This window comes from Acomys minous (assembly GCF_964271855.1).
Source record: "Acomys minous genome assembly, chromosome: 9".
NCBI classification, from domain to species: Eukaryota; Metazoa; Chordata; class Mammalia; order Rodentia; family Muridae; genus Acomys; species Acomys minous.
This window is the reverse complement of record NC_140490.1, coordinates 16,841,447-16,868,613: the sequence shown is the minus strand read 5'-3', so window position 1 is coordinate 16,868,613 and position 27,167 is coordinate 16,841,447. Positions and strand designations below refer to the sequence as shown.

Genomic DNA, 27,167 nt, shown 5'->3' with positions numbered 1-27,167 from the left:
GACAGGACCACACTGGCAAACTTGTTTCACATTTTAAATAACAATTGCTGTATCAGGAGATTTTTAGAGACAGTTTCCACCGTGGGGAAAAAAATCCACTCTGCAAAGGATCACTTCTGCAAGATTGCCTTGGGTCTGTCCTGAGCCAGTGCCATCTGAGGGGACCTAAAACTCTGCTGCTGTGGGCTATGCTTAACCCCAGGTTGGATGTGAGGATGTGATGAGGTGTTTCTCGCCTCCTGCAGGGCCTCAGCATTCCTGGGAACCTTGCTGAGGAGGCCCACCCCTGAGAAGGAGAATGTCAGGGTGGCCTGAGTCTGGTCACTCTTAGGATGGGGTGGTGTCCCACACCACATCCATGGGCAGCGAGATGGCTGGGGAAGAGGAGACTGAATCTTGGCCCTAGGGAGCCCATGGGGATCCCCACATCTTTTTGGACTATAGGGATCTCAAATGGCTAGATGTGAGTTGAAGTGTGTGTGTGTGTGTGTGTGTGTGTGTGTGTGTGTGTGTGTGTGTGTGTGTGTGCGTGCAGCTAGGTAGGTAGATAGATGATAGAGGTATTAGAGACGGTCTGTAAGCTTTTCTAGTTTGAGGGGAGTGTGGGGGGGGGTCAATCTGCTTCAATTCTCAAGAAACACCCTCTGTGGCAAAGTCCTCTAGGTCATTGGTGGAGATGATGTTTAGGCCTGGAGCTTCTGAGCCCTCTTCCTCTGGACTATGGGGAGGCCCACGGGGGAGCTGGCCAGAGGCATGCTGGGTGGACTCACCCAGATGTTCAGGGGGCAGCTGCAGTCTAGCTCCCTGGGAGCTCTGGGGCCTGTGGCTGGGGCCCTGCCTGAGAAAGGTGGGAGCTGCCAGCTGAGAGGAGCAGCGCAGAGGCATCAAGGAAGTCACAGGCACTGGCCGGAAGCCAGGATACAGTAGGTAGGGAGTAGCCAGGGCATCCTGCAGAGGTGGCTCGGAGGAGGCCTCCTCTGAGGATGGAACAGAGACCTTGACATATTTGCCAGTCTCTGGGTCGTAGAAAGTCTTGATTTTCACTTGGAGAGGCACGTCGAAGACAAAATATTGTCCCGACTGGGGATCCTGGAGCACCTTCTGGGTGGCAGGGTAAGGGGGCAGGGGCGTGAGGGACTGGTGCCCCCAAGGCCGCCTCCCAGCGGGCTCCCAGCCACAGGACACAGAGTGGCGGTGCCTGGGTGGAGGCAGGGAGCGGACAGCAGGGAACCTGGGCCGAGACCCTTTTCCAGGAGACACAGGCCTCCGCTCTGTCCCCTGCGTGTCCTCTGTGAAGGACTTGCCGTCCCAGGCCTCTGTGTGCTTCCCGGGCGCCTGGTCGCCCTTTCTCCTCTTGCTTGCCAGCTTCTTTGCCCTCCTCAAGGCCTTTTCGGTCTTGGGTGGGACTGCAGGGGGCTTGCCTGCGGCCCTCTCCTGCAGAGCAGAGGGCTCGGGTTTCTCAGCTGCATCTGCCAGCAAAACACCTTTTGGAGAGAGGGTCCTGAGATGTGGCAAGCGCTCAAGTTGGGCATCGGAGCCTTCAGCCTCCCATGTGAGGCCATGTGTCATGTCCTCCCTCCGGGTGAGCCTTATAGAACCTGGGCTGGCCCAGGGGCTGGGGCACAGAGGCTCTCGATGCAGTCCCAGTTCCCCAGCGGACTGGGATGCTTCTTCCCAAACACTGCTGGCCACAGGAGAGCAGGTGCTGCTCTCTCCCAGAGAGCTGGGGTTGGGGGAAGTCGCTGCCTCACTGGGGACCAGCCTTCTTCCTGGAGGTCCTGCTCTGGGTGCAGAGAGAAAGTGACTTTGGAAGTCTTGTTCTTCCCAATACATGTGGGGCGTCAGGGAGGGGGTTGGCTCTTCTAAGTCATCTGGAGGTAAAGCAATGGTGGGAATATGCTGTGGGGGCGCCAGCTTCCTTGAGTCTGCAGATCTGATTTTCTTATCACGTGTTAGGGCTTCACCTATTATATCTGGGTGTGGCTTAATCCCGTGTCCCTCTTCCACCAATGATTGAAAAGAGAAACTCCCCTTCCGGCCTTGCTGAAAAGTCTCATCCTGGGCTGCAGTGTGCACCGGGTCCTCCTCCACGTCCTCACACACCACACACTTCTGCTGTGTGCCCGGCATGTTATTGGATAAAGGGGTGTTAGGCATTTCCTGGCTTTCTGAGGCACAGAGGCCACCAGCGTCTTCGCCCCGCGGTTGCCTTGGGAATTCATTCTCTTTGTGGCCACCACTAAGTGACTCCTCGGAGGACACTGTCCTCAGGAGAGGCAGAATGATAGGTTTTATCACCGGGGTGGCCCTGAGTGTGTTGTCTTTAATTGGGAACAGTCTGTGCTTGTTGCTAGAAGCTGGCAAGGCGGTTGAGTCTTTGGCATGGGAAACAGCTGTATCCTTGTCATCCCCCATCCAAGAGCCTCTGACGTTGACCTCTTCCACTGACGCCCTCCTGGGTCTCCCTCCCTCCCAACCTTGTGCTTTTCTTTGCGTTTCCTCCTGTCTGTGGTCTTCCACACCTGTATGTCCATTACTTAAGGCACGCTGCTGTGGCACTTCTTTCTCCATCACGGTCTCCTTCTCGTCCTTCTGACTGTCACCTGCACTCACATGACTCTTCCTGTCTTCCGGGGGGCCTTCTGTAAACCACATCTTCTGCTGCTGATCATCAAAAGAAGCAAAGGATTGATCTGAAGAGCTGGTGCTGAATTTAGCCTTTGTCTGGCGGCATGGAGTAAAATCGGATTGACTGTCACTGTAAAACACATCCTCCTCCTCAGGGGAAAGGGGGCCTGGGGAGAACTTGTGGTTCAAGGGTGGGTTCTGGAGCCGCACTTCCTGCTCAGGCTCTGTCTCTTGGGAGATGGATCTCGAAAGCCCGTTCTCCAGCTGGTGGGGCTTCTTTTTCTCAGTTTCAGATTCCCTGTTGCAGAGTTTCAGGGACAGATGTTTCCGGGGGAGGCGTTTCCTGGAGTCTGCATGTGGACCACACTCAGAAGGAGCTTGCTCTGCCTCTGCATTAGCATCTTCTTTCTCATCACTGCTCCTTTCTGCGGCCTCCCCATTGACACAGAAGTGGGATTTAGAGCCAGCTGAAGGTGAACAGAGAGGGAGGGCCGAGTGGCTGTCTACAAAGGACTCACTGGGGTTGATAGCAGGATCCTTCTGGGTACTGCTGTGCAAAATGCTAGGGGCATCAGCTGGAGTCTCCTTGAAAAGCTCGGCGGGAAGGGTGACCCCGTTGCTCACAGGTTCTTGCTTGCCGTCAAGCTTATCCCTGGTTTTCTCGTCGAAGTTTTTTAAGAGAGGCAAGGGACTGTATGTACTCTTGACACGCTTCCTAACATCCTTGAGGTTGAACAGCAGGCTGGGGGCTTTGGATTTGTAGCTATCTCGAGACTGAGCCTCATTAGGCCCCTGCTGGTACCCATTCAGCTGTCCCGGAGGGGATGGGCTGGTTTCCACCGGTTGGGTGTCTGAAGATTCCAGGACGTGCTTGGTGGATATAATTGGGGTGAGAAGCTTACTGATGTTAAAAGGGGGAGCGTAATGGTCACTGGAGTCCTCCGGCATGTCTAGAACACCATTTTCTGGAAGTTGACCCTGAGGGTTGAGCTTTGGATACAGAGGTAGGCTTCTCCTATTGGGCTGTTTCTTGTCTTCCAAAGCATCATGTGGACCGTCTGTCCCTCCTTTGCCCGTCTTTGGCTTCCTCCATGGGGCCTGACTGCATTTCACCTGAGGGTCAATCTGTGAAGCGTTTCCCTCTACAGGGAATACCTGGGACCCTGGATCCCTGGCACCCCAGGCTCCAGATGTTGACTGAGTCCTCGATGCTGACTTGTTCTCTTCCTGGGTACAGTTATCCCGGCTCTGGCATGGGGAGACCTTGGACTCAGCAGAGTTGGGCTCCTTTCGCAAGGGCATGTCCTCATAAAGTTTGGGAGCTTTGCCTTCTGGGGTAGTTTCAGCAGTGTCCTTTCTCTCCAGGAGCTTTGGTTGGTGGGTGTTCCACGACTCAAAAGCACTGTTTTCACTATGCAGAAAAGTCCCCCTGGGAACCCACTCCTTACCCCTTCCTGGCTCACCTTTGGCTGGCTTGAGAGTTGGAGAGGAAAACCTCGGCTCAAATGAGCCAGCCACATGCTCAGGTGTCCGGAGGAGGCTGTCTGAGCCGTGACAGGCTATTTCTGGGTTCTTGGGAGACTCTTGTTCTCCAGGACCCTTGCCAGGCTGGTGGCTGCTCTTTTGGGTGTTAGAGACTTCAGCAGGCACCCTCCTAACAGTCAGAAAGGCAGAGTCGAAGCAGAAGTTGACGCCACTTTCTGGGAGGGGTGCAAATTTGGGGGGGTTTTTGAGAGCTGGGGGTTTGCTGGGTGGAGGCCGGCTGTCACAAGGTTGAATCTCTGTCTTGTCAAAAGATCTGATTAGTGAGGAGACTTTGGAGATGGGCTTGCGGCTGCTCCTCAGGCCAGAAATGGGTACCTCCAGTCTCCTCTGGGCTGGTGTTGATGGGGGACTGTTTTTGGGGTACTTTTCTTCTCCTTGAACGTACTTGGGCTGCTGTTGGAAGGTGGCTGCCCAGCCTGAATGTTCTGTGCCTTGAGATGGAAGCTGGCTCCAAATCCCACTTTTCCTGTTGGTGTGGCTCACTGTTTCCTGATGAAAAGTCCCCAACGCCTGGCTGCTGCTATCTGGGGACAAAGCCAGGTCAGAGTCATGGAAGGATGCATCCTCAGAGATGCAGAGACTCCGGAATGCCCGGTCTGTGAGGTTGCTCACCTCCCTGTCTGCATCATCCAGCACGCTGCCGATGCTGGACGTATCACTGAACCCATCTGTGCACTTTTTGTTTCCCTGCATAGTCTGTTGGCTTTAGTGGGACTGTCTTTGTCAGCTGTCAGGTGCCGTTTGGTGAGATTCTGGCAAGAGTTAAGAGAAACAAACCTGCCACGAGGTAGAGCTTTGAGCTGACTGGTTGCAATAGCAAAGTGAGGATTTATATATATTTTATCTGTAAAAGGAAGAAGTACATGGTGTGAATAGGGTGCCCTGTTTAATCAATCTACACAAGCGCTTCATGTCAGTCTTAAATGGATGATAAGGTCTGTTTATTGTTAATTTCATGTGTCACCTTGGCTAACCAAGTGGACTCCCTGGTCACTAGTCTAGCTGTGGCCATGATAGTATTGCTCAGATGTGACTAGCATTAGAATAAGTAGACTTCGGGTAAAGCAGATTATCTTGTGTCATGCAAGTGAACACCGGCTAATCAGTTCAAGGCCTTAAGAGAAAGACGACTGAGGTGACAGGCAACAAATGACTGAGGTGACAGGCAACAAATGCCAAAATGGCTGAGTGTGACCACATTAAACTAAAAGGCTTCTTTGTGGCAAAGGAAATAATCAACAAAATAAAAAGGCAACTGTGGATCTCCTAAAGGGTTAGTGTCTATAATATGTAATATTTGCTAAATAGCGAAAACCAAAAACCTCAAAATAACAAAACCCTAAATAACAAACCCAAAGAACTCAACTCAAAAAAATTAGGAAAGCAATCGGTGTGGTGGTGAACACCTTTAACCCAAGGACTTGGAAGGCAGAGGCGGGTGGATCTCTGTGGGCTCTAGGCCAGTTTGGTCTACAGAGTGAGTTTCAGGACAGCCAGGGCTATGTAGAGAGGCCATGCCTCCAAAACCAAAATAAAATAACAACAGAGAAGGAAAGTAATTACTTAGGCATTTCTCCAGAGAAGATATTTAAATGGCAAACAGGTATACCGAAAGATGCTCAACATCACTAATTGTTCAGGGAAGTACAAGTTAAAACCATAGTGAGAAACCATGCTTGTCAGGTTAAGTAGTAATAAATCCAACCAACAAGAACCAAAGGCAGCAGGCAGGGAGACAGTAAAAAGTATGTGCTGAGTTTGGCCCCCCCAAGACCCACGTAGTGAAAGGAGAGAACCGACTCTCACTAGTAATCCTCTGACCTCCACACTCAAAGCATGGCTTGTGCACACCTCTGCACACACAGTACACAAAATAAATAAAATGAAAAAAAATTGTGACGGAGGGAAAGAAGACCCCTTCACACTGTTGATAGAAGTGTAAATTAGGGGCTGGAGAGATGGCTCAGCAGTTAAGAGTCTAGGTGGTTCTAATAGAACTGGGCCTGGGGTTCTAGAACCCACAGGGCAGCTCACAACTGCCTGTACCTCCAGTTCTCTGATGCCCTCTTCTGAACTCTGCAGGCACTGAGCATGCATGCGATGCACATGCCGGCAAAGCGCTCACACGCATAAAACAAATACACTAAAATATAAAATTCGTCTTCTATAAGCACTATAACCATTACAACCACTAACTATTATTATAAAAGTTCCTCAGTGCAGCCAAGTGCATACAACCAATGGAATGAAGTCAGGGCTTGCAGAGCCCCTGCTCTCTCATGTTCTTGGCAGCACCACTATCAACAGACCAAACATGGAAGGAGCCTAGATACGCATGGACCGATGAATGAATAGAGGGACATAAGATATACATATTAGAATATTATTTATGGTTAAAAACAAAGGAAAGTGTGTTGTTAGTGACAACATGGATGTTTCTAGAGGACATCGTTCTAAGTGTAATAACTCAGGCACGGAAGAATAAATGTGATGCGCTACCATATATGTGAGGAATCTAAAATCAAACCCCTAGAAACAGAGGGCAGAATGGTAGGTACCTGGGGCTGGACTAAAGGAGAGTAAGCAGGAAGGGTGCTGCCATGTGTGTGTGGGGACTAGGAGACAAACTCCCGGCAGTCTGTTTCTCCATCTATCATATGGCTACAGGGGGTCAAGTTCAGATTGTCAGCCAGGCCCAGAGCGGTCCTGTCGTCACAGTGCTACACTTGGAAATGTGCTGGGGCTAGCTCCTAGGTTGTGTTTCTATCACTTAGAACCTTTCTGCTTCTGTTCTGGAGAACCCAGCGTTCAAGCGGCTCTTCCTCAGCCTGCCTGTTCCTCAACTATACTATACCACTCATTACAGGCCCTTCTTTTAAAATCTAGGCGAAATACACACGGCATAAAGTTTGCCGTCTCAGCCATGCCAAGTGCGCACTTGCGGCACAACCCGACCCACATCCTTTTGCAGTGTGGTTCGAGTTTATAAAAGTGACATTCTATTCACTAAACACCAGCTCTCCGGTCACCTCGCTCCAAGTTCCCATATCCTCTGTTTCACTTTTGGTTTTCTGATTTGTTTCTTTGAGATGAGATGGATGTGGAAGCTTACAACTGGTGATCCTCCTGCCTCAGCTGCCGAGTGCCGCGATTGCAGGGACATGTCTTTATCTTTGGCGGAGAGTGCGCTGCTTTTTATGGTGCTGGGAACTCAAAGGCACGGCCTTTAGTCTTGCCGGGCAAGTGCTCTGCCACCCAGCTGGACTCCCAGCTCTCAGTTCTACTTTGGAAGCACACAGTCTTTTGTTCTTTCGTTTCTGGATTATTTCATTTACCGTGATGCCCTTGAGGTTAATGTGATAGTCAAGGTGACTGCTAAAGCCCTCAGACTGGGTGAGACTAGAGCAAGGGTGCTTTGTAGTTCGTAGCTGGGCAGGGGCTGACACGTGCATAGGTGCTGACAATGCATGTGGGGCTGGGGGTGGTGGTGGTGGTGGGTGGGGCTCGGGGGGCGGGGCTTGGGGGCGGGGCTTGGGGGCGGGGCTTGGGGGCGGGAGGCGTGGTTGTCAGGGAGAGAAGGCCTTCAGCTTCCACCTTGACCACCTTATTGTGTTTTCTTGAGACGAGGTCTCATGTAGTCCAGGATGGCCTTGAACCTCCTGCCTCTACCCACCAAGCGCTGGGACTACAGGCATGTACTAGCATAGGCAGCATGCATCTCTTTCACACTGAGCCATTTCTGTGTATCTGTTCAAGTTCTGCTTCGGTTGCTTGCAGATACCCCTACCTGATCTTGGGCTCAGTGTGGCTCCAAACAGGCTGGGAAGATGCTCACCGGTGGTCAGAAAACACCCACATGACTTCTGCCCACCAGCGTCATTCAGATAGCTTCTTCAACTGCTTATATTCCCTGGAGTGAAGAGGAAAAGTCATAACACTGGCTTCACCCCCACCCTCCCCAGCAGTACTTTGGGCCCGTTTATAAACCTCAGAAGGTGTTTCCTGATGCTGGCCTTTGGGTTGGTTCCACTGGGCTCTGATTTGGACCCGGAATGTCCCTGAGATCCTCATGTGAAAAAAAGTGTGGTTTCCATTTTGGATCTACTGGGTGATATTAGGAACTGAGAGGGTGGGGGTCTAGAGGGAAGCCAGTAGGCTGAGGCCCTGGCTGTCCTCTTCCACTCTGCTTACTGGCTGCCATGAGGTGAGCGTCTACCTCCTCACTTATTTCTTCATGGTACTCCTCTCTACGGTGCTAAACTCATAGAGCCAACACTCAAATGAGCCAAAACAGATGTTTCCCTTTTTGAGTTAATAATCTCAGATGTTTGTTACAGCAGTGGAAGGCTGACTTACACACTTACCTCTTATGGCAGTGGGGGCTGCAGTTGCCTGCCTTGCTGGCTTTTAGGATCTGTGTTTTTCAGACAGTTTTTCATGCTGAGATTTGGTGTCATCACTGTCCATCTAGAATAAAGAGGAAAATATGTTTTCAGTAAAAACAGTTGTGGAGTCTTCAATAGAAAAACTGTCTTCCAATGTCAGTAGTATAGTTCATAAGGAGGTTGGCTGATAGTGTTTTAAATTCACACTTAAATGCACTGAAATTATAATACAGACATTTTTGGTAAAAACCAGTACAAAGCTAACTTATATTCTTCCTAATACTCATGAACTTGCCAGTAGTCTAAGGAATCTCCAGAAGTCTCTAGTAAGCCTGCAGGAAGGATTTCTAACAGGAGACAGCCAGCTATGGACCTTTTCTTTTCCAGTAAAATATGGGCAAGGACCATTCCTAACTAAGTTGGTAACTTAGTTTTCACAGTAAAGGGACATAGAACAGCCAATTCAAGTCCACTCAGCTGACAGCTGTGGTGTTCGATTTATTGTTGGAAGGAGGTGTGAGTATCTGTTTTGACAGCTAAAAGAACCCCAAAGCTGTCCAGGAGGGTTTCCAGAGCGCTCAGAAGGAAGGTAAACTAATTAAAATAAAGCCACTATGCAAATCTTAAAGGCAGACCCTTGGGGCTTCCTCCAGACCTTCTCCAGATTGTAGCTCCTGGATATTAATCTAGCCTAAGCTAGTTTATTAATAATATTAATATTCATAATAACTCAAATTTGGGGAGCATATTTCTTTAGAGAGTCAGAGAGGCGCTTTGTGTGTACTGCCATACGGCGAGGCCCATCCCAACTCCCCCGCCGACATTGACGGGTCTCCTCCCTATCCCACGGCGTGCTGCCATTACTTTTCCCAGAGCACACTACGCTGTGACAGACCAGGTATCAGGGTCCATATGTTCTACAAATTGATGATTGATTCTGTCTCTTACAAACTAGAAGGTTCCCTGAACCTAGAAAGAGGGTCTCATCTGTCTGCATGCTGAGTGCGTCAGTCAACACAGATGTGGCAGTACACGTGCATACACACACACACACATACATATACACACATACATACACACACATACATACACACACAAACACACACACACAAACACACACACACATACACACACACACATACACACACATACATACATACACTAACACACACACATACACACACACATACACATATACATACATACACACACATACACACACATACATACATACACTAACACACACACACATACACACACACATACACACATATACACATATACATACATACACACACATACACACACATACATACATACACACATATGCACACACACATACACACATACACACATACATACATACACACATACACACATACATACATACACACATACATACATACACACACAAACACACACACATACACACACAGACATACATACACACACATACACACACAGACATACACACACTCACATACATACATACATACACACACAAACACAACACACATACACACACATACATACACACACATACATACATACACACACAAACACACACACATACACACATATACATACACACACATACACACACATACATACATACACACACACAAACACACACACATACACACATATACATACACACACATACACACACATACACACACACACACACACACACACACACACACACACACACACGGCTGGAGGAACAAGAGACCAAGGGAACTGACTTTAGGCTCTAAGGCCATCTGAAAAGTTCAGATGGACTAGTTTGCACCACCAAATAAAATGCAATCCATTGGCAGGAGGTCTCCTAAAACATGACGGGGGGGGGGGGGGGCGGGACTAAGGTCAGCTGATGCCACAGGTAGACACCAACTAGATGAGAATGACATGGTGGCATTTATTGTCAGGATGCTGAGGACCTACCACTCTATGCTCAGACTCTCCCCCTACCCACTTGGCTCAGAAGTTCACTGTCATTGCTGCTGGGATGGCCCCTATGGGTCACTCCTATCAGGCATTTGAAAGAGGCCACCTAGGCTCTCCAGTCCACTGGCACATACAGGACACATTGTGCAGGGCTGAGCATGTTAGAAGCCAGGCTTTAGAATAAGGGCTGGTGAGTACATGGGGACATAAGTGACATGTAACTGGGGTAAGGTGAATTCCTCCACGTACACCCAGTTTTCCAAAGCAACTGTTTTCATACATGCTTTCTGCGCAACCTTTTCTCCAAGTGTGCCTAGCCCATGTGCTTTGCCTTTGGATCCTGTCTGCTGCTCTGGATGAACCTTCCAAGAGGTTGGGACTGCTCATGACTGAACTTCTAGCCACAATTGAGACTATTGGCTTCCACCAAGTGCCCTTGGCTGTTCCTCCTCCTCCTCTCCTTCCTCCTCCCCCTTCTCCTCCCCCCTCCTCCCCCTTGTTTTCTGTTCAGTCTCTTGCCTTCTCTTCCTCACCATGATGTTTTTTCTGCCTCTATCTAAGGATTCTCTCCTCACTCTGTAACATAGACATAGGCTGTAACCCATCTGTCTGGCAGAGATGAATAAATTCTAAAGAGACACCTGCTCCCCTCTTTGGCTATCGGACTATGGAAAGAATGGATCCCCATGTTTTCCCAGGAGTTTCCTCTGGGAAGAGGAAATGGATGAAGGCCTCAGGGCATCCAGAGGAGGAACTTGTTTCCTGGAGAAAGATGTTATGACTTAACAGATGGTCTTGCAGAAGAGACTTGGAGCAGAAGTGACGGCAGGCAGGGACTACTCCTGGCCACGCTGTTCAGCCATGCCTATCTCTTTTGAAATCCTCCTAAGATGGACTTGAAGGAGTTTCTGATGTCTTTGTTATTCCTCCCAGGATGCCATATTGAAGAAATTCCCTCTCTGCTTTTCACTATTAATGTGGTCCCCTTGATTGGCTTATTGAGGGCGGTGGCTGAACATGGCTCACTGGGACAAAGGCTACCCAGAGTTTTGTGACTGTGACTTTGCTCAAACCTGAGCATCTACATATTGAGGCCCTGTCAAGGTGCAGCTCAAGGCTTCAGCCACCTGCCAGCCAGCTCCAAGCCTGTGGCTCTTTTCCTTCAAACCCTCATGTTTCAAAAAGCACCCAGGTGCTGTCTCTGGGGGATTCCACTAACCTCAGAAACACAGGAAAATGCCTTCACTCCTTCTTAAGCCTAAATGGGTAGAAGTACGCTCAAGGGTGCATTTTGTCTTTTCCTTTTGGAAGGTTGTGTCTTTGAATAGAGTGTACCAAAGAAGCCAGACATGAGGGCACACACTGGACCAAGATCCACTCTGCAGTCCGGATGTATCCTAAGTATGAGATGCTCTTCACCTTGACTCAAGGTGAGCTGTCACTGCATCACTGCGTTCTGCAGATGGCATGGTGCCTCCCGCCAGACCCCTTGCAAGAGGGACAAGTGTGACTTCCTCCCTCTGTGCCTCTGACTGTCCTGGCCTGCCACCCACTGGCTGAGGGATCTGCAGACACATGTCCTTGATGGGTTCGGCTGAGTGGTAATCCCTCTGCAGAGAATCCCTCTTTGTCTCTGGCCACCTTGCTTACCACATCGCTATCTCATGCACTCCGTGTAGAATCTATTCTCTCTTGTTACATGTGCTGCCTTATTGCACGTTTTCTACATGAATCGGCCTCTCCGACATTTTGAGATCCTTGGAATGAGGCCAATTTCCCTATGTTTCTTTTACCCTGGGCCTGGTGCCTGCTTGTCGTGTGTGAAAGCTGTCAGCTGCTGTGGTGGGGAGCATTTCTGGGGACACAAGGATGTGATGACAAGTGCACTGGAGTGTGTGGTACACAGATAGGGGGCAGCCTGAGAGCTCAGATACCTCATGTTCTCGGTCTCTCCCTCAGGGATCAGGCCAGCTGCTAAATCAGGCCCGAGAGTGCCACATAGGCCAGCCTCTGCTGGGGAATGCAAGAGGTGGCCAGGTGAGGAGACTTCTGTGTGCCAACATTTAGTTCCCAAAGCTCCATGTATAGCCAGCCAATCTTTCACATCACACAAGGAGTAGGATTGTCCTACCAATCAGAGCCCTGGTGGGTGACTCCAGGGTAGGGCCGCAGCTTGGGCCATTGTCACTCACACACGTTATCAATATTAGTTCTGAGACGAGACAACAGAACTTCAGAGAGGTAACACAGCCGTTTTGGGCCTCTCAGTTGGTGAGTGATAAAGCTAGGCTGGGTACCCAGGCTGACACTGAGAATCACACAAAGCAGGAGGTCTCTGACATGCCTAGACTGGCAGAATGAGAAAGTTAAAACCATGGAACAACTGGTGAAATGCAACTTTCAGACAGTTAGTAAACAGCCCTTAAATTATGTCTATCCACATGGAAACTATTTAAACCCAAAACTACTCTGAAATTAAAATTCTACTGCCTTCTTGGCATTTCAGTCTGGCACTTGGGGTCTAATAGCTCTTAGCACCCAAAGTGTATGACAATCAGAGGACGCCAGTGTGGCTTCTGTCTTAAGATATCACAAGCTGGGCATGGGGGCACATGCCTTTAATCCCAGCACTCAGGAGGCAGAGGCTGGTGGATTGCTATGAGTTTGAGGCCAGCCTTGTCTACAGAGTGAGTCCAGGACAGCCAGGGCTAATCCAGAGAGATCCTGTCTTGGGGAAAAAAAAAAAAAAGATGTCACAGAAGCAGAGTGACACAGTCCTGCACAACGCCGTGTAGTCCTTGCCACTCATTGTCTTGCTAGCTTCTCATGGCTGTTTTGAGGAGAGCTGAGTAGGACTTCATCACCACTTTTATAGACAGAGGAGGAAGGCACAGACAGGTGCAGAACGCTGCCTGGTATAACGTGACATGAAAAGAAAAGGAAGAGTTCAGGCTGCGATTCAGCTCCACTTCCTCCATGGACTCCTCTGTGTTTTCTACAGCACGAAGCTCTGAACACGGAGCTCAGGGCCTAGAGAATGCATTGCCAAGAGGTCTTCCTCACTGCTCTTAGCCCCTAGGCGAGGCCCAGGGAAGAACTGAAGGCGCAGGCGGAGAAAAGGAGGGTATTTCATTTCACTTTCCTGGCCACCTCTGCCTTTTTCATGGAAGCCACAGGAATAGAAGTGCTGAGATGGCTGGGGACAGGGGTCCCTCTTTCTGGAGAAGGCTTAGAGCTATGACGCCTTGGGGCTGAATGGTGTCCAGCCGAGGCTGGGACTTCCTCCGTTGGCCCAGGGCCTACTCTCAGCTGCCTGGTGTGGGACTGTCGTCTTCTGTTGCCCAGGCTTGCCGCTCGCCACAGGAGGCCTTTGGGGTTTGTTCTACCACCGGTTTGACCACTTGCCTGTGGTGTGGTTTTTGAGTCCACCGTCTTTGGGAGGATGTAATCGTCTTAATTGAATGGTGTTTTCCATTCTTAGTAAGGGGAAGCAGGAAGACAGAAGATGTGACAGGTTGAGTTTATCATACCCAGAAGGCCCTGGGAAACTGGAATCAATTCCTCTCGCTGGGCTTTTGGGGTGCTGTTTGGAGGAATCAGCTAGCCCACACCACAAGGAGGCATTTAGAGTAGTGAGTCATGACCATTGCTTCGTTTGTGTCCAGCTCGGACCACAGCTCGCGGCTCAGCCACCTGCCAGGCTCTTGTGTTTTTTGTAATATTCGACAGCCCTGCTGCTCCAGGGGCTCTTGTTTATGTCCTGTACTTCTGCAGGAGACTGTCCTAGTTGGTTTGGCTGTTAGAGCAGACATATGGGTGGTTTAAGCACCAACCATGAAGTCCTTATGTCTGGGAAATTCAGGTTCAAGGTACTCAAGACACGTTACCTGGTGGGGTTCTGTCCCTGGCTTGGGACACCTCTGTCCCTGGTTTACTTTGTCTACACATATACGGTGTTGTTGTTGGTGGTGGTGGTGTTGGTGGTGGTGATGATGATGGTGGTAGTGGTGGTGGTGGTGGTGATGATTATGGTGGTGCTGGTGGTGGTGGTGCTGGTGGTGGTGGTGCTGGTGGTGGTGGTGGTGCTGCTGGTGGTGGTGGTGGTGGTGGTGGTGGTGGTGGTGGTGGTGCTGGTGGTGGTGGTGGTGGTGCTGGTGGTGGTGCTGGTGGTGGTGCTGGTGGTGGTGCTGGTGGTGATGGTGCTGGTGGTGGTGGTGGTGGTGGTGCTGGTGGTGGTGGTGGTGGTGGTGGTGCTGGTGGTGGTGGTGGTGGTGGTGGTGCTGGTGGTGCTGGTGGTGCTGGTGGTGCTGGTGGTGGTGGTGGTGGTGGTGGTGCTGGTGGTGCTGGTGGTGGTGGTGGTGGTGGTGGTGGTGGTGGTGGTGGTCTCTCTGGACTCCTCCTCTAAAGGCACTCATAAGGACTCCACCCTCCTAACTAAATTATCTCTCACAGATAATATAATAATAATCTCTTACAAACCCCTCTGGCGGGGTCTTAACATATAAATTTGGAGGGAGACAGACATCCAGTCTATACCAGAGAATGATGAAATGGCCAAATCTATGGACTTCTTCCCCATCTTACACTGGGGAAAGTTTCCAGGATTCTCGCTTGACCCTTGCTTGACCCCTGCACTCTGGAGCTAAATAACACCTTCTCTTTGGTGCTAGAGTGATTCTCCTCCACCATCAGCCTAATGTCACCATGGCTGTGTCCTTGTAATCCCTTTCAACTTTTAAAACAATCAGAGATGTAGGCTCTGCTGAGAGAAGACATGGGCTCGTGGGAGTGACACCTCAAGATTTTTCATGCACTCACCCAGTTAGTGTTGGTGGAGCACTTGTTATATTCCCTGTATCTGGAGCTGGAGATGCAGTCTAGATGGGGCTGACCCAAGATCAGAGCCCTTTCCTCTGTGGGACTAGGAGTCTTGGGAAGGGCTGCTTTGTACTCTAGGTGACATTAGGCTATCTCTGTCTCTCTCCTAGGTTGTCACTTATGTGTGTCAAAACACAGCACTGACTTGTAGAAGAAGAATTATTGCATACCTGGTTTAGCCATTTTGGCCCCTTGGATCTGACATTTGTTAGCTACACTGGCTGGTGTTTTGTCAACTAGACACAAGTTAGAGTCATCTGAGAGAAGGGCACCTCAGCTGAGAAAATGCTGTTATCGAATTGGTTTGAATCATGATTTATGTGGGGGGGAGGGTGGGCAGTGCTACCCCTAGCATGTGCTCCTGAGTTGTATAAAAAAAAAAGTGGGGTGAGCAAGCCACAAGGAGCAAGCCAGTAAGCAGCACCCCTCTATGGTTCAATTCCTGCCTCTAGGTTCCTGCCATGAGTTCCTGCCCTGGCAACTCCCAGCGATAGGGTATGACCTGAGAGGTATAAGATGGCATAAACCCTATCCTCCCCAAGTCACTGTAATTGTGGTGTTTTATCACAGCAATAGAAAGCAAACTAATTAGGGTACCAAAGTCATTGACCTCTTTTGAATAACCCTCAAGCTGGGAGATGGTGAAAGTCAAGAGCTCTCAAACTGACCCAGTGCTCTGGTGGAGTATAAGGCTACTTTTTCCAGCCCTGGGAAAGCACAGTGTTGGTACCACGTCTCCAATGGTAACACTGGTTTGGCTTAAGTTTGAATCTTCCACTAGCCATGTCACATCCGGACGGGCCTCTCAGCCCTACGGTGGGTAAACACACAACACACTGCTAGGATCTCAGAGGAAGGCAGCAGTCGACTTGAACTTACCAGGCACCAAGTACTGGCTATAATTGTGTGGTCTTTACTCAAGCCAGAGGCCTGTTGCTGATGGGCATAGTCTGGGACAGAGGCGTTTTAGTTCTGCAGCTCAGCCTGTCTAAAGTTCTTTCTGTCTGGGTTGCCAGGCTACAGTATCTAGAGGGGCCAGTTTCCCAGGAAGTTCTGGTCATTGCCTAGACCTCAGGCCTAGTCTGTAGCTAGAGTCACCGGGACTTGAGGATGCTGATTCCGGGCATCGCAGACCCAAGGGAGGATCCAGCCTCAAGAGAAATGAGAAGTCAAGGGGAAAGAAAGGAGAACTAGGCTGGGCTCAAGGGGTCTCCTGCAGCCTGTATCCTTGCAGCTCCTGCTCTGGATCCCTGGTGACCACTGTAGGCCAAGCAGTGTTTATTGACCGGCTCTCTGGAGTCTATGTACTGATCTGTAGCACTGGCTCATTTCCTGATGCCAGTCTGATGTCCCGAAGGCAGAGTTGGGACCAGGTGTGCACAGCAGGCTTTGCAAGGTGCAAGGGACTCTAGAATTCTTCTGAATCCCGGCAGGCTCCAGCTGTGCTTGCTTTTGGATGGAAAGCCTCTCTTGCACGAGCTTGCCCTCCAGCTAGCAGCTGCACTCCCTAACCCACCTCAGATGGGGCGGGGCAATGCTAAATGTCACTCCTCTGCTTGCCTGGTAAACATGGCCATATCTCTGCAGGTGCAGATGCCACGCCTCAAGGGTCTCCCGTTTACTTCAGAGTCAGAGGTGTTCCATCTACCTTTACAGGAGCAATGGCGCTAGCATCAGAGGAAGAGCAGAAGGCTTTTGGATCACCTGGAATCCCCTTCCGTGCACTTTTGTCAGAACTGGGGTAAGTGTTGATCAACTCATACTTTCCAAAGAATACCTGATCACCTTGATGCTCACCCAAACTGCAAGAACATGCCTGATGCCAGGGAAGCCACCAGAGGAGGATGACACGGCTTCTAAGCCATACAGGGTCCACCAGTACAGGCTTCTACGTGCCATCTCGCTGCCATTTTAGCAAGGCTGCATAACAATGCAACTGTGATCAAAAGATGGCAAGTCTTAGAGCAGTGGTTCTCAACCTGTGGGTCATGACCCCTTCGGGGGGTTCAAACGACCCTTTCACAGGGGTTGCCTAAAATCATCAGAAAACACAGATCTTGAAATTGGTAATAGTGGCAAAATTACAGTTATGAAGTAGCAACAAAAATGATTTTGTGGTTGGGGATCACCACAACATGAAGACTATATTAAAGGGTCACAGTATCAGGAGGGTTGAGGACCGTGCTGTCTTAGAGCATCACTCTTTTCCCAAGCTGTGGTGCTGATTCTGGGTGCCTTGTGGAGGTTCTCACAGAGGGATTCTGGACCTGGCCACTACATACCACCAAAGTCCCCTGGGGATGGCATCTCGCCCTGCTCGTGTATTTGTTCCATATTGACCTATACTTCCCTTCTACCTTCTCCATGGGCATCCTGCCCTGGGCTCAGAAAATGCTGGGATTGATGTGGGAAAGGGGCTGCAGAGGCAGCTCTGGGCCACAGAAAGAGCTGGAAGCCTGGTTCTATGACAGTGTCATTCTGGGCATCTCTCTTAACCGTCACTGTACAATAGGGACAGTGAAAACCAAGCCCCATTTATAGTGATGTTCTTCTGAGTGGGGAATGGAAATCTGAGTTCCCAACCACGTAACAGACAGAGGCAGGCAAGATTCACTGGGCAAGGGCAGGCTTCCCCTGATGGTAGTCTATGGACAGGATTGGGTGCTGTGTGCTTACTGTCCCTGCAATACGAGCTTGGCACAGGGGCAAGGCATTTACTTGTGAAAGGACGCAGATGGATAGATGGATGGATGGATGGATGCATGGATGGATGGATGGATGAGAGACATTCTCACTTGCTGTGCACCTAGCCTAAGATTAACACTGTATGGCACCAGCATCATCAATATTTATTGTCATTTAATACAAGAACTGCGCAGGTCAAGAATACCTATTATTTATGGAGAAGCAATGTAGAGTCTAGAGAGGTTTAGTACCTGGTGGTATGGGGTTTGAACCTGGCACTGCTGAAGGAGGCTCTCGCACCTTCAGGATGTAGGCCAAGTGTGTTTACTCAGTGCTGTACTGCCCCTTGTGGCCCCATGCTCTGGTTTTCACACTTGAGTTTCCCAGGAGCTGATTTTAGGACCTCTGGCCACAGGATGTCCTGTTCCATTTGCCAGGCTTCAAAACATGAGATGCAAAGGACCTGGAACTCTCTAGCACCTTGTTCAGACAGCAACACTGCCTTGCTGGATCATAGTTTCAGAATCCAACAGAATTTGGACAAACTGCTATTTGTCTGAGCCTCAGTTGCTGCTGGCTTGCTGGCAACCCCAGCACCCTGGCACTCATGGGAACTGCTTTTGATTCTGTAGAGGTTGTACAGAGGGGATCCCACAGCGTGGACTTTGGTTACCCAGGTGCCATTTGCCAGCACAGTCATATGTTGATGCACATGGGTATGGTCCCTTAGGAGAGGCAGGTGGCTATGTTCGGAATATGGTACTACCCAGCAACCATCCTCTCTCTAGCTTCCAGAAGATAGCCAGGCAAGGTAGAGAGGGAACCATGAAAGGACCCAGAGTATGCCAGTTTGGATAGAGATGACAGCCCATGCAGTACCTCTCCAGGAAAGCAAAAGGGGATCCAAAGAGTCCTCCATACCCTCTTGGGGGACAATTGCCTCACAAGGGAAATGATACCCTGGGGTTGGGCAATAAAGAAGAGAAGCACGGGGTCCATCCATCATTGGAAATCCATACCCCAAGATACTCACTGAGTACCAGCATTCTAAGGGAGCTCCTGGCCATCTGCCCTTGAACTTGTCCATTTAACCCCTTGATCCTCACAGCACACTTTGTACATATGGCCTTGTTTGGAGTTCCAATTAGAAGGTTAGCTTAGGCTTGCTGCCAACCATTTTGAGATGGAGTAATTGAGGCTCGGAGAGGCTGAAGGTCATGACCAGGAAGCCGAGGTCAAGATTCAGACCCAAGGCCTTGTGTGACCAGTGCTTCCACTCCCAACTTGATGAGTGACCTGGCCAATCCACCTCACTACTGTGAGCCTCTGCTTAGTCAGCTGCAGTTACTCGTTAACTCCTTAGAGGGTTGTGGAAAGAACAGGTGGAACAGAGAGCCTTTCATGGGGTGAGGATGTCCTACACAGGAATTATGACCCCAAGATACAAGTGGCCTGGATTTATATCTCAAGTTCATGTATCTAACCTTGATTCTGAGTGGGTCAGGACAGCAGGATAGAGAGATCCTCCACTGCACTGGGGATGACCAGAGCTCCAGGCCATCCCCTGGTCTTGGGGAGACCTCTTCTGTTGGTCTTCTCTGGTCTGATTACTCTCCTCCTCGTTAGCTGTGCATCCTTGGACAAATTATTTAACCACTCCAAGCCTCAATGTCTGCTTCTGTGAAGGGGATCCCAAGACTTATCATGCTGCGTGACCTCAAGAATAAACCCAGACATGCTAAGGCTTTGTCTGTTGGGGACATGTAGCTAACCTCTGCATGGAGGCTGTGGTGTGGAAACTGGACGGCAGGGTATAGCCCTGTGTCTTGGAACTCTGACCTTTGTCTTCTGCAGCACTTGGGCCCTGCTTCCTGTGAGTTTCAGACAAAGCCAGATTGGGGCAGGTGTGTGTGCTGTAGGGATCTTGGCAAGAGTGAAGATATTCTAAAGAGAAAGACACTTCTGACTTTTCTTTGACTATCAGAATATCGAAACAAAGGTCCCTTGGGAGTTGAAATTTCTCCAGAAATCTCATCCTCATAGAAGGGAAGGGCTAAAGCCTGGTGCTGTCCAGAGGAGGCTCTGGTCTCTCAGGGAGATTTCACACAGTAACGGCAACCTAGCCTTAGAAGACAAAGCTAGACAATGGCAGGTCAGTGATTTTTAAACCTTATCTTCAAACTTAGGAGTCTCTCGTTCAACTGATGGAGCTAGCCAGGCATGCACATAATGTTTAAATTTAAGCTTTGTGTCAGGACCCCCAAAGATAGCTTTGGGGATCACTATGCCTCTTTGTTCCCTCTTCCAATGTGGTCACATTGACTAAATCGCTTCTTTTCACCAACACCTGTCTCTTTAGTTGGCCTATTGAGGACAGGTGGCCAGGCCTAGCTTGATAGAGCTGCCAACTCCTGGGTTTTTGAACCCCCAAACACAATGCTGCATGTCGCCTGATAGTCTCAAGACAGCCAACCAAGGGGCTGCTCCAAATGTCACCTGCCCCTCAAAGGTGGGGCTCAGCAGTACCAGGTGTAACCTGATCATGGCAGAGGCTGGGCAAGGATCTGGGCAGCCTCAAGAATCCTGCTCCTAGCAGCATAAACTGAGTCCCAGCATCCCTTGCGGTCTTTAAGATGAGAAATGGCTGTGGTGATATTGGTCTCTCCACCCAGCCAGATAGTTCCAGAAGAAAGGGACCTTTCAAAGAAAGAAAGGACTGCATGATGCTGCCAAGAGCCCAGCGCTCCGGCTGGAGCTGTTTTGGGGAGCCCTTCCTGGGTGCTGGCCTTTGCTCACACCCTGTCTGAGCTGGACCTTGGAGAGCTGTGTGAGAACACTCTCCCATGTCCTGAGAGAAGCAGTGATACTTGTTGGGTTCTTCAAACTCCTCTGCTGTCAGATTCTTCTAAGGTCAACTTACACAGGCCCGGAGCAGAGTGTGTTTGCCCCACCTCAGACCCAGCTGCCAGGCCAAGAACATGGCCTGCCTTCCGCTGACCCAGGAGGCTGTACATTACTCACACTGCACTAGTCCTGTATACAGCTATGTTCCACACTGACGCTGTGGCTCACATTGCGTGTGTACTCCCCAAGTTCCCTGTTGGATCCTGATCTTTGTCCCCCCCCCCCCATTGGCTCCCTGGATTCCCCTCTGGCCAGTTCCAGCAGCTCACGTCACGCAAGCACCTGAAGATCAAGCAGAGGCCAAGAGGCACTTGGAGTTTTCTCAACTAACTAAATGAAACCCAAGATCGCAGAGCATGACTGCACACTCCTGTACCCTCAGAACTTGGCAATTTGGAGGTACGGATAGAGGATTTGGAGTTCAAGGCCAGTCTGTGTTTAAGAACAAAACAAACAAACAAACAAATAAAAACCAGGAACAACAGACAACCCAAACCCATGAGATTACCAAGCCTGTGGGCTGGCTAGACTTGGCAAAACGGGCTTTAATCTACCAACAGAAGCAAAGCCAAGACACACTGTAGCCTGCCTGGACCTGACTGGGGAATGGCATCCCTGTGCACCGCTCCCTTAAAGCGCCCTCACTCCTTTTCAGTCCCTGGGCAGGTAGACTAAAACCCCAAGAGATAGCAAGCAAAGTGGCTTAACCTTGGCGTCATGGCTTAGTGAGACTGGCTATGACTGGAGGAGTAAGCTATTTCAGAACTTGGGGCTTCCCCCTGTTAGTCAGGGTCAAGAGCAGGGAGGCAGGAAGCACCAATAGTCGTCACTGAGAAAAGGCAGCCAGCCAAAGACATGGACTCTTCCTCTGGCCTTTCCCGCCACCTTCTTTCTCATAGCTCCCTCTGCTTGGGTGTCCTGGTGGACTCTGCTCTTTCTGCCTCAGTGATCCAGTATGGCATCATCGCCACCCCCCCCCCCCGCCCCCGCAACCTCTTTAGTGGGATCATTTGCTCCCATCCCTACCAGCTTCTGGTCACCCAAAAAGCAGGCACGCTTGCTCCCAGCCTAAGACCTAGAGACAGACACAGGTTGGACTCTGGTCACCCGGAGATGGCTATTTATAAACTCTGCAATAAGCATAATCTACTCTGGTCAGCTGGCCACACGGACACTCCACACGACTGGTGACTCTAAGGCTAAGGTAACCCTCAGCCTCACCGGGCAAAACTGAACACTTCCGGTGTGATCCAAAACTGACAAACAGGCCTAGGGTAGGCGATTTCAGAGCCTGCATGCTGCTGGCCCTGACGACCCTGTTCCCAGCTCTTTGTTTCTTTTCTTTCTAATTTGTTTTTAATTTTTTAACCTTTGACGGTGTATAGTATATTTTACTTCTACCCCACTCTCCCTCTCATTCCCCTTCCATCCCTGCTGACCTTTTCTCCCAACTTCATGCTTCAAACTTCTTACTTTCATGTCTTCCTGTTTGCTTTATTTTGGGGTGAACCACCGAGTTGAAGTAGGCTCGCTTGCACGAACTGTATTGCTGCTGTGGGTGATTGTGGATGAAAACAACTCGGCTGCTGGAGCAGCCCGAAACCTTGTTCTGTAAAAGATCACACAGTTGATTTCATTTTTGCACGCTGCGTGGCCTGGGCAGGTGTGTAAAAGCAGGCCTGGCTGTATGCAAATGAATGTGCTGGGCTGTGTGCCAACAAAGCTTTATTTACAAATCCCGGCTCCCAGACACGGGGCATTCAATCACCACTGTTTCCAAATGCTGGAAAAGCAGACGTTCTTTTAACATGCACATCTGATTCTTTTATTTACAGAGGCATTTTAAAGTGCTAAATAATATTTCTTAATTCTATTAAATTTTCATATATTCATAACCAAAAGTGTTCTCACCGCTTACCAATTCATCTCCATCAGAGAAAAAGGATGGCTTTCGACTGGGCAAGCCTGACTTACATGGATCTGGTTGGGCTCCCTGGGGTTCATGAGGACAGGCAGGCTGCTGAGGGCTTTGTGTTGGAGACCCACGTGCTTTCAAAGCCCATAAGTCAGAAAGGCAGAAAGTGTCCCCATAGCTAGTGCCTCTGATCGTTGCAGCTGAGAGCGACAAAGGAGTCGCTGCTGCCTCCTTCAACTCTGCTGTAAAACCTGGGACCCTGGTGGTCCCATTTGGCCATGAAAGGACCAGACGTATCCACAAGCATGTGCCCACTCAGCTGTGGAGGAGCTGAGCACCCTGACAGATACATGAGAGGGCGAGTCACACATACGTGTTCTAAATCTGCTCATGGTCCACCAAGCACACACAACCTCAAGAGCCTGAGCACCCAGTGTGCTCTTTCCCCACAGACACCATGTTGCACACCTCAGCACTCACAGCCCTCCCAGAGCAGACACCCTTCAAGCGTCGGCTCGAGACTCACTCAAGTGTGCAGACTGTACCTTCTGTTCTCCACGCGCGTGCGTCCCAGCTGCTTGTGCCTTCCCAGGATCTGGAGGGTACCCGGCTCTGCCCAGTTGCCCAAACTTCTTCCCCCTTAGCCAGGCTACCCAGAGAGGAGAGGAAAGTGGATTCAGCACCCAGACTGCCCACGGCTCACCAAGTTACCCAGTTGAGCAAAATCAGTGGCCAGAAGCCGCCACACAAGGAAGTCCCCAAGAAGCTTACCCAAACGGAGACCGGCCTGGGGAAACCAAATGGTGTTCTTGGTGGGGAGGAGGCAAACAGTTCCCTCTGCAGCAGCACCCGCGTGGTGTCAAGTAACAGTCAGATTAAACAAACAGCCTCAGAGGCTATTTTTACATCCAGATCAGCCACGAGTAATAGATAACTTGGGGGAGTGAAAATTGTGTGCCGACTGGCCGGACCCTCGCCCCGATTCCAGCTGCAGCTCGGAGTGACTTCTAAAGCGACCCCAGAACCTAGAATAGAATAAAAAGCACCCCCAAGGTGGGAAGGAAACAACGTTTGTCTCAAGAAATGTTAAGAACATGATAGTGTGCACTGCTGCGGAGCCAGCACTGGAGGCCTGCTGGTGTCCCACGGCAGAAATAGCTCGTTTCATCATCGGCTCTGGACGACCACAGCCTGCATTCCTCGAGTAAGGAGCCATGCTCTGCCATGCTTTTGGGAGCAAAAGAATCTGGCCAGCCACAGGCTGGGGGAAGGCTGGGCTGAGTTTCAAGGGGGAGAGCTGCAGAAGGATGTGAAATCATCGGGGAAGCTGCAAGGTAAGTGGCCACTCGGCAACTTGGCCCTGGGTACCAACGACAGTCTTTTCTATCGGCCCAGGGCTCTTCTCGCCCTCTCTTGGAAGGACTCCCACCTCCAACGCAAAGCCTTGAGATGAGTTCACACCTGCCTTGTCTAGGGCTGCTTCCTGGATTGGCCTGGGGTCATCTCTCCTACCCCTAAGTGGCCCTCAGCCACCTCCTTCCTTTCAGCTAGCTCCCACTCGCCCTCCTCATCCTCTTCAAGCTGGCCCAGGAAAGCTCACCTGCTGCCAAGAGTCAATATGAGAATGTCTTCTCTTCTAACTAAAGCCCCCTCGTATGCTCCCTTGGTCTGTGGCCTGAAGGATTCAAGTCGTCCACTCCTATTGGATACCTGCCTGCAAACGGAGCTCAAAGCCCTGGGGGAGGCCTGCAGAGCACCATGCCTCTGGGTCTATTTGTGGACTGCCTGTCCTGACTCTGTGAGCACCTCAAGGGCAGCCACCTCTGTCCTAGCCTTGAACCTTAGTCTGTGAGCATCAGGTCCTCAAGGTGGACGGACACTGCCCTGATTTTTTTTTTTTTTGGCGCTGCACTTAGAGTTGGTTTGAAGAAGACTCAAATCGAGCCTTTAGATGTTAGCCACCTCACCCAAGGCAAATACCAACTTCAAACAGGAGTGAATACATTACAAAGGCCTAGAGAGCCTTGATTCTGTTAACTATTGACAGCCAAATCACTCTTCCTCAGTTTACCTATGTTTAAACTGGAAAGAGTACCTGTTGTTCTGTGGGGTTAAAGGTCAAAGTGAATATATATATATGTATGTATATATGTATATATTTGCATATTGCCAAGATTCCCTGAGTGTTAGCCATTTATTTATTATTTTTTCATAATTTTGTGGCATTCGCAACCATCTATATTATCATTTATTAGTTTCCTTCTAAATGACACTTAGGCCAACTTATTATTTTTTTCTTTAAATAGAGCTTTCTATTAAATAATACCCAAGAAACCATAGACTTGAAATTTTACACATATAAACAAATTCATGGTCTGTCCCATGTTTGTCTGTGTGTGGCCAGAGTTACTTCAGCCCAACATTAGATGACCCTGCATTGCCAGACCTCACTATACACGGCATTTGCCTTGCATGAGTAACAAGAGCTGAACTGTTCCGTGGAGCCTCTGCTTTCCCAGCTCGCTTTCCTGCTCCCCTCAGTGCTGCTCTTCCTGGCTCACTCTTAACGCCTCACAGGTGGCAGAGATGACCTCATGTCTAGTTTGGGATCGTAGAAATGGTGACCTGTGCTCTGAGGAGGCAAGGCCTGATACTGTTCGCTTGAAGTGACTGACTGACAAGAGACCAGGGGAACCTTCTGGGGCAGGGAAGGGGCTAGCAGTGACACAGGCAGCTTTGTCATCAATGTTCAGAGAGAGCAAGAAGGCGTTCTGCCTAGCAAGAGCTCTAAGCGGGCTAACCAGACCACAGCTGACCACCCCAGAATCCAGCTGCCCCCCCCCAGGGAGAGAGCTTCCACCTTCTGCAAGCCATGGGCCCCACATCTGCATTAGTTACCACGGGCACACTTGACACTGAGCACCCCCAGCAAAGACAACAGTTGGGCTTTGAATCGAGAACCCAGGGTCTGTATCGCCCGGAGCTGGCATGGTTCCTGGGGTCTGGCCAAGAAGAAGTGACCACTGCCGTCCAGCCCAGGAGCCATGATCTACATGGAAAGAATGTGAATGAAGACACGATTCTAAATGTAGACTCACGGCTGCTATGTGAGCCACTGGGCTCTGAATGGTCTAGAAAAACAAGGCCTGCTTGTCCGTTCGGCAGGCACATAAATAAAGCTGTCCTCAGGCAGTGTGCTACCATGTCCCATGACTGCCATGACAGCTCTCGGCAGGCCTCTGGAACACAGCAGGGCCAGAGGGTCTGCTTAATGGCAGGAACAAAAGTGGTCATGCCGCGGCCTCAATGCACGCAACGACCACTAGCTTCATTTTAACAGTAATGGTAAACTGTGTTGCATCTGCGTTAACTGGACATGTTCAAAAGTTGGGGATGACAGCAGTGCACAGTGGCTTCTTAGCTGGTTTCTGGCTCTGGTTATTTGAAGCCAAAATCCTCATAAAGACCATGCATCAACTCACCCGATTCTTCTACCTTTGTGACCTGGACATAGGTGACATTTCTTTGCCAGCACCAAGATTTCCTTGGAAATCATTTCTGATAACATCTTCAGGAGCCTGCTGCATCATCCTGGCTTGATAATAAAATGAAAAAACTAGCCAGCACACACACACAACACTTACACTTATACTGTGCCTTGTACCATTTAACACTCTTACCCTAGTGAGCCAACACACTATACACTTGATCTTAGCCTTTTGTTCCACTCCATGAGTTGTTTGCTATCCCAAAACTTCAGGAGGAAGAGAGAAGAAAACCCAAACACTTCCTCTGCCCCTAATGAACTGTTTCCACTAGCTTGGCCATACCTCCTAAAGGTTGCATAGCTTTTGGAGTCATTGTCATAGCCGGGCTTGCTTGTGAAAGCCTGTAAGGCTTAGGCAACAGACTTACAAGTTTAATGCCTGCCTGTGCTACAGAGCGAGTTCAAGGCTAGCCTGGGCAACTTAATGAGATGCTGTCTCAAAATTAAAATAAAAAAATAAAGGAAGGTTGGTGATTTAGCTTAGTGAATGTGCCCAGCATGTACGAGGCCCTAGGTTTAATCCTTAGCACAAGGGTAGGGGCAAGACACGGCAAACAGCTAGGATAGAATGCTCAAAACGTGAACCTGTGTGGCACATTTCAGATCCAAGCCATAATTGTGCTTCAGGAACATGAGATCTGTGTGTACATAGAGGGATGCTTACTGCTTATGCTAGTTCAGTGCCTGGCACTGAGGGATGAACTCCAAATGAGTGCTCCACTAGTCGCTGGCA

The 27,167-nt window shown here is 49.9% G+C and overlaps 1 protein-coding gene across 3 annotated transcripts; it reads right to left on the bottom strand.

Annotated features, from left to right (window-relative positions):
• Positions 1-26,757, bottom strand: LOC311605549 (cardiac-enriched FHL2-interacting protein). Of its 3 annotated transcripts, XM_084796187.1 has the most exons (7): positions 26,370-26,757; positions 23,659-23,912; positions 23,433-23,536; positions 22,412-22,581; positions 8,538-8,640; positions 7,961-8,083; positions 1-5,017 (listed from the first exon to the last, which is right to left on the bottom strand). In XM_084796187.1, the coding sequence occupies exon 7, from the start codon at positions 4,864-4,866 to the stop codon at positions 631-633; it is 4,236 nt and encodes a 1,411-aa protein (XP_084652313.1). In that variant the 5' UTR covers positions 4,867-5,017; positions 7,961-8,083; positions 8,538-8,640; positions 22,412-22,581; positions 23,433-23,536; positions 23,659-23,912; positions 26,370-26,757; the 3' UTR covers positions 1-630. The 3 variants fall into 3 exon arrangements, with proteins under 3 accessions (XP_084652313.1, XP_084652315.1, XP_084652314.1); XM_084796189.1 differs by lacking the exon at positions 26,370-26,757 and having other exon boundaries at positions 8,009-8,083; positions 23,659-24,202; XM_084796188.1 differs by lacking the exon at positions 26,370-26,757 and having other exon boundaries at positions 22,446-22,581; positions 23,659-24,202.
• Between the last annotated feature and the right edge of the window lie 410 nt (positions 26,758-27,167).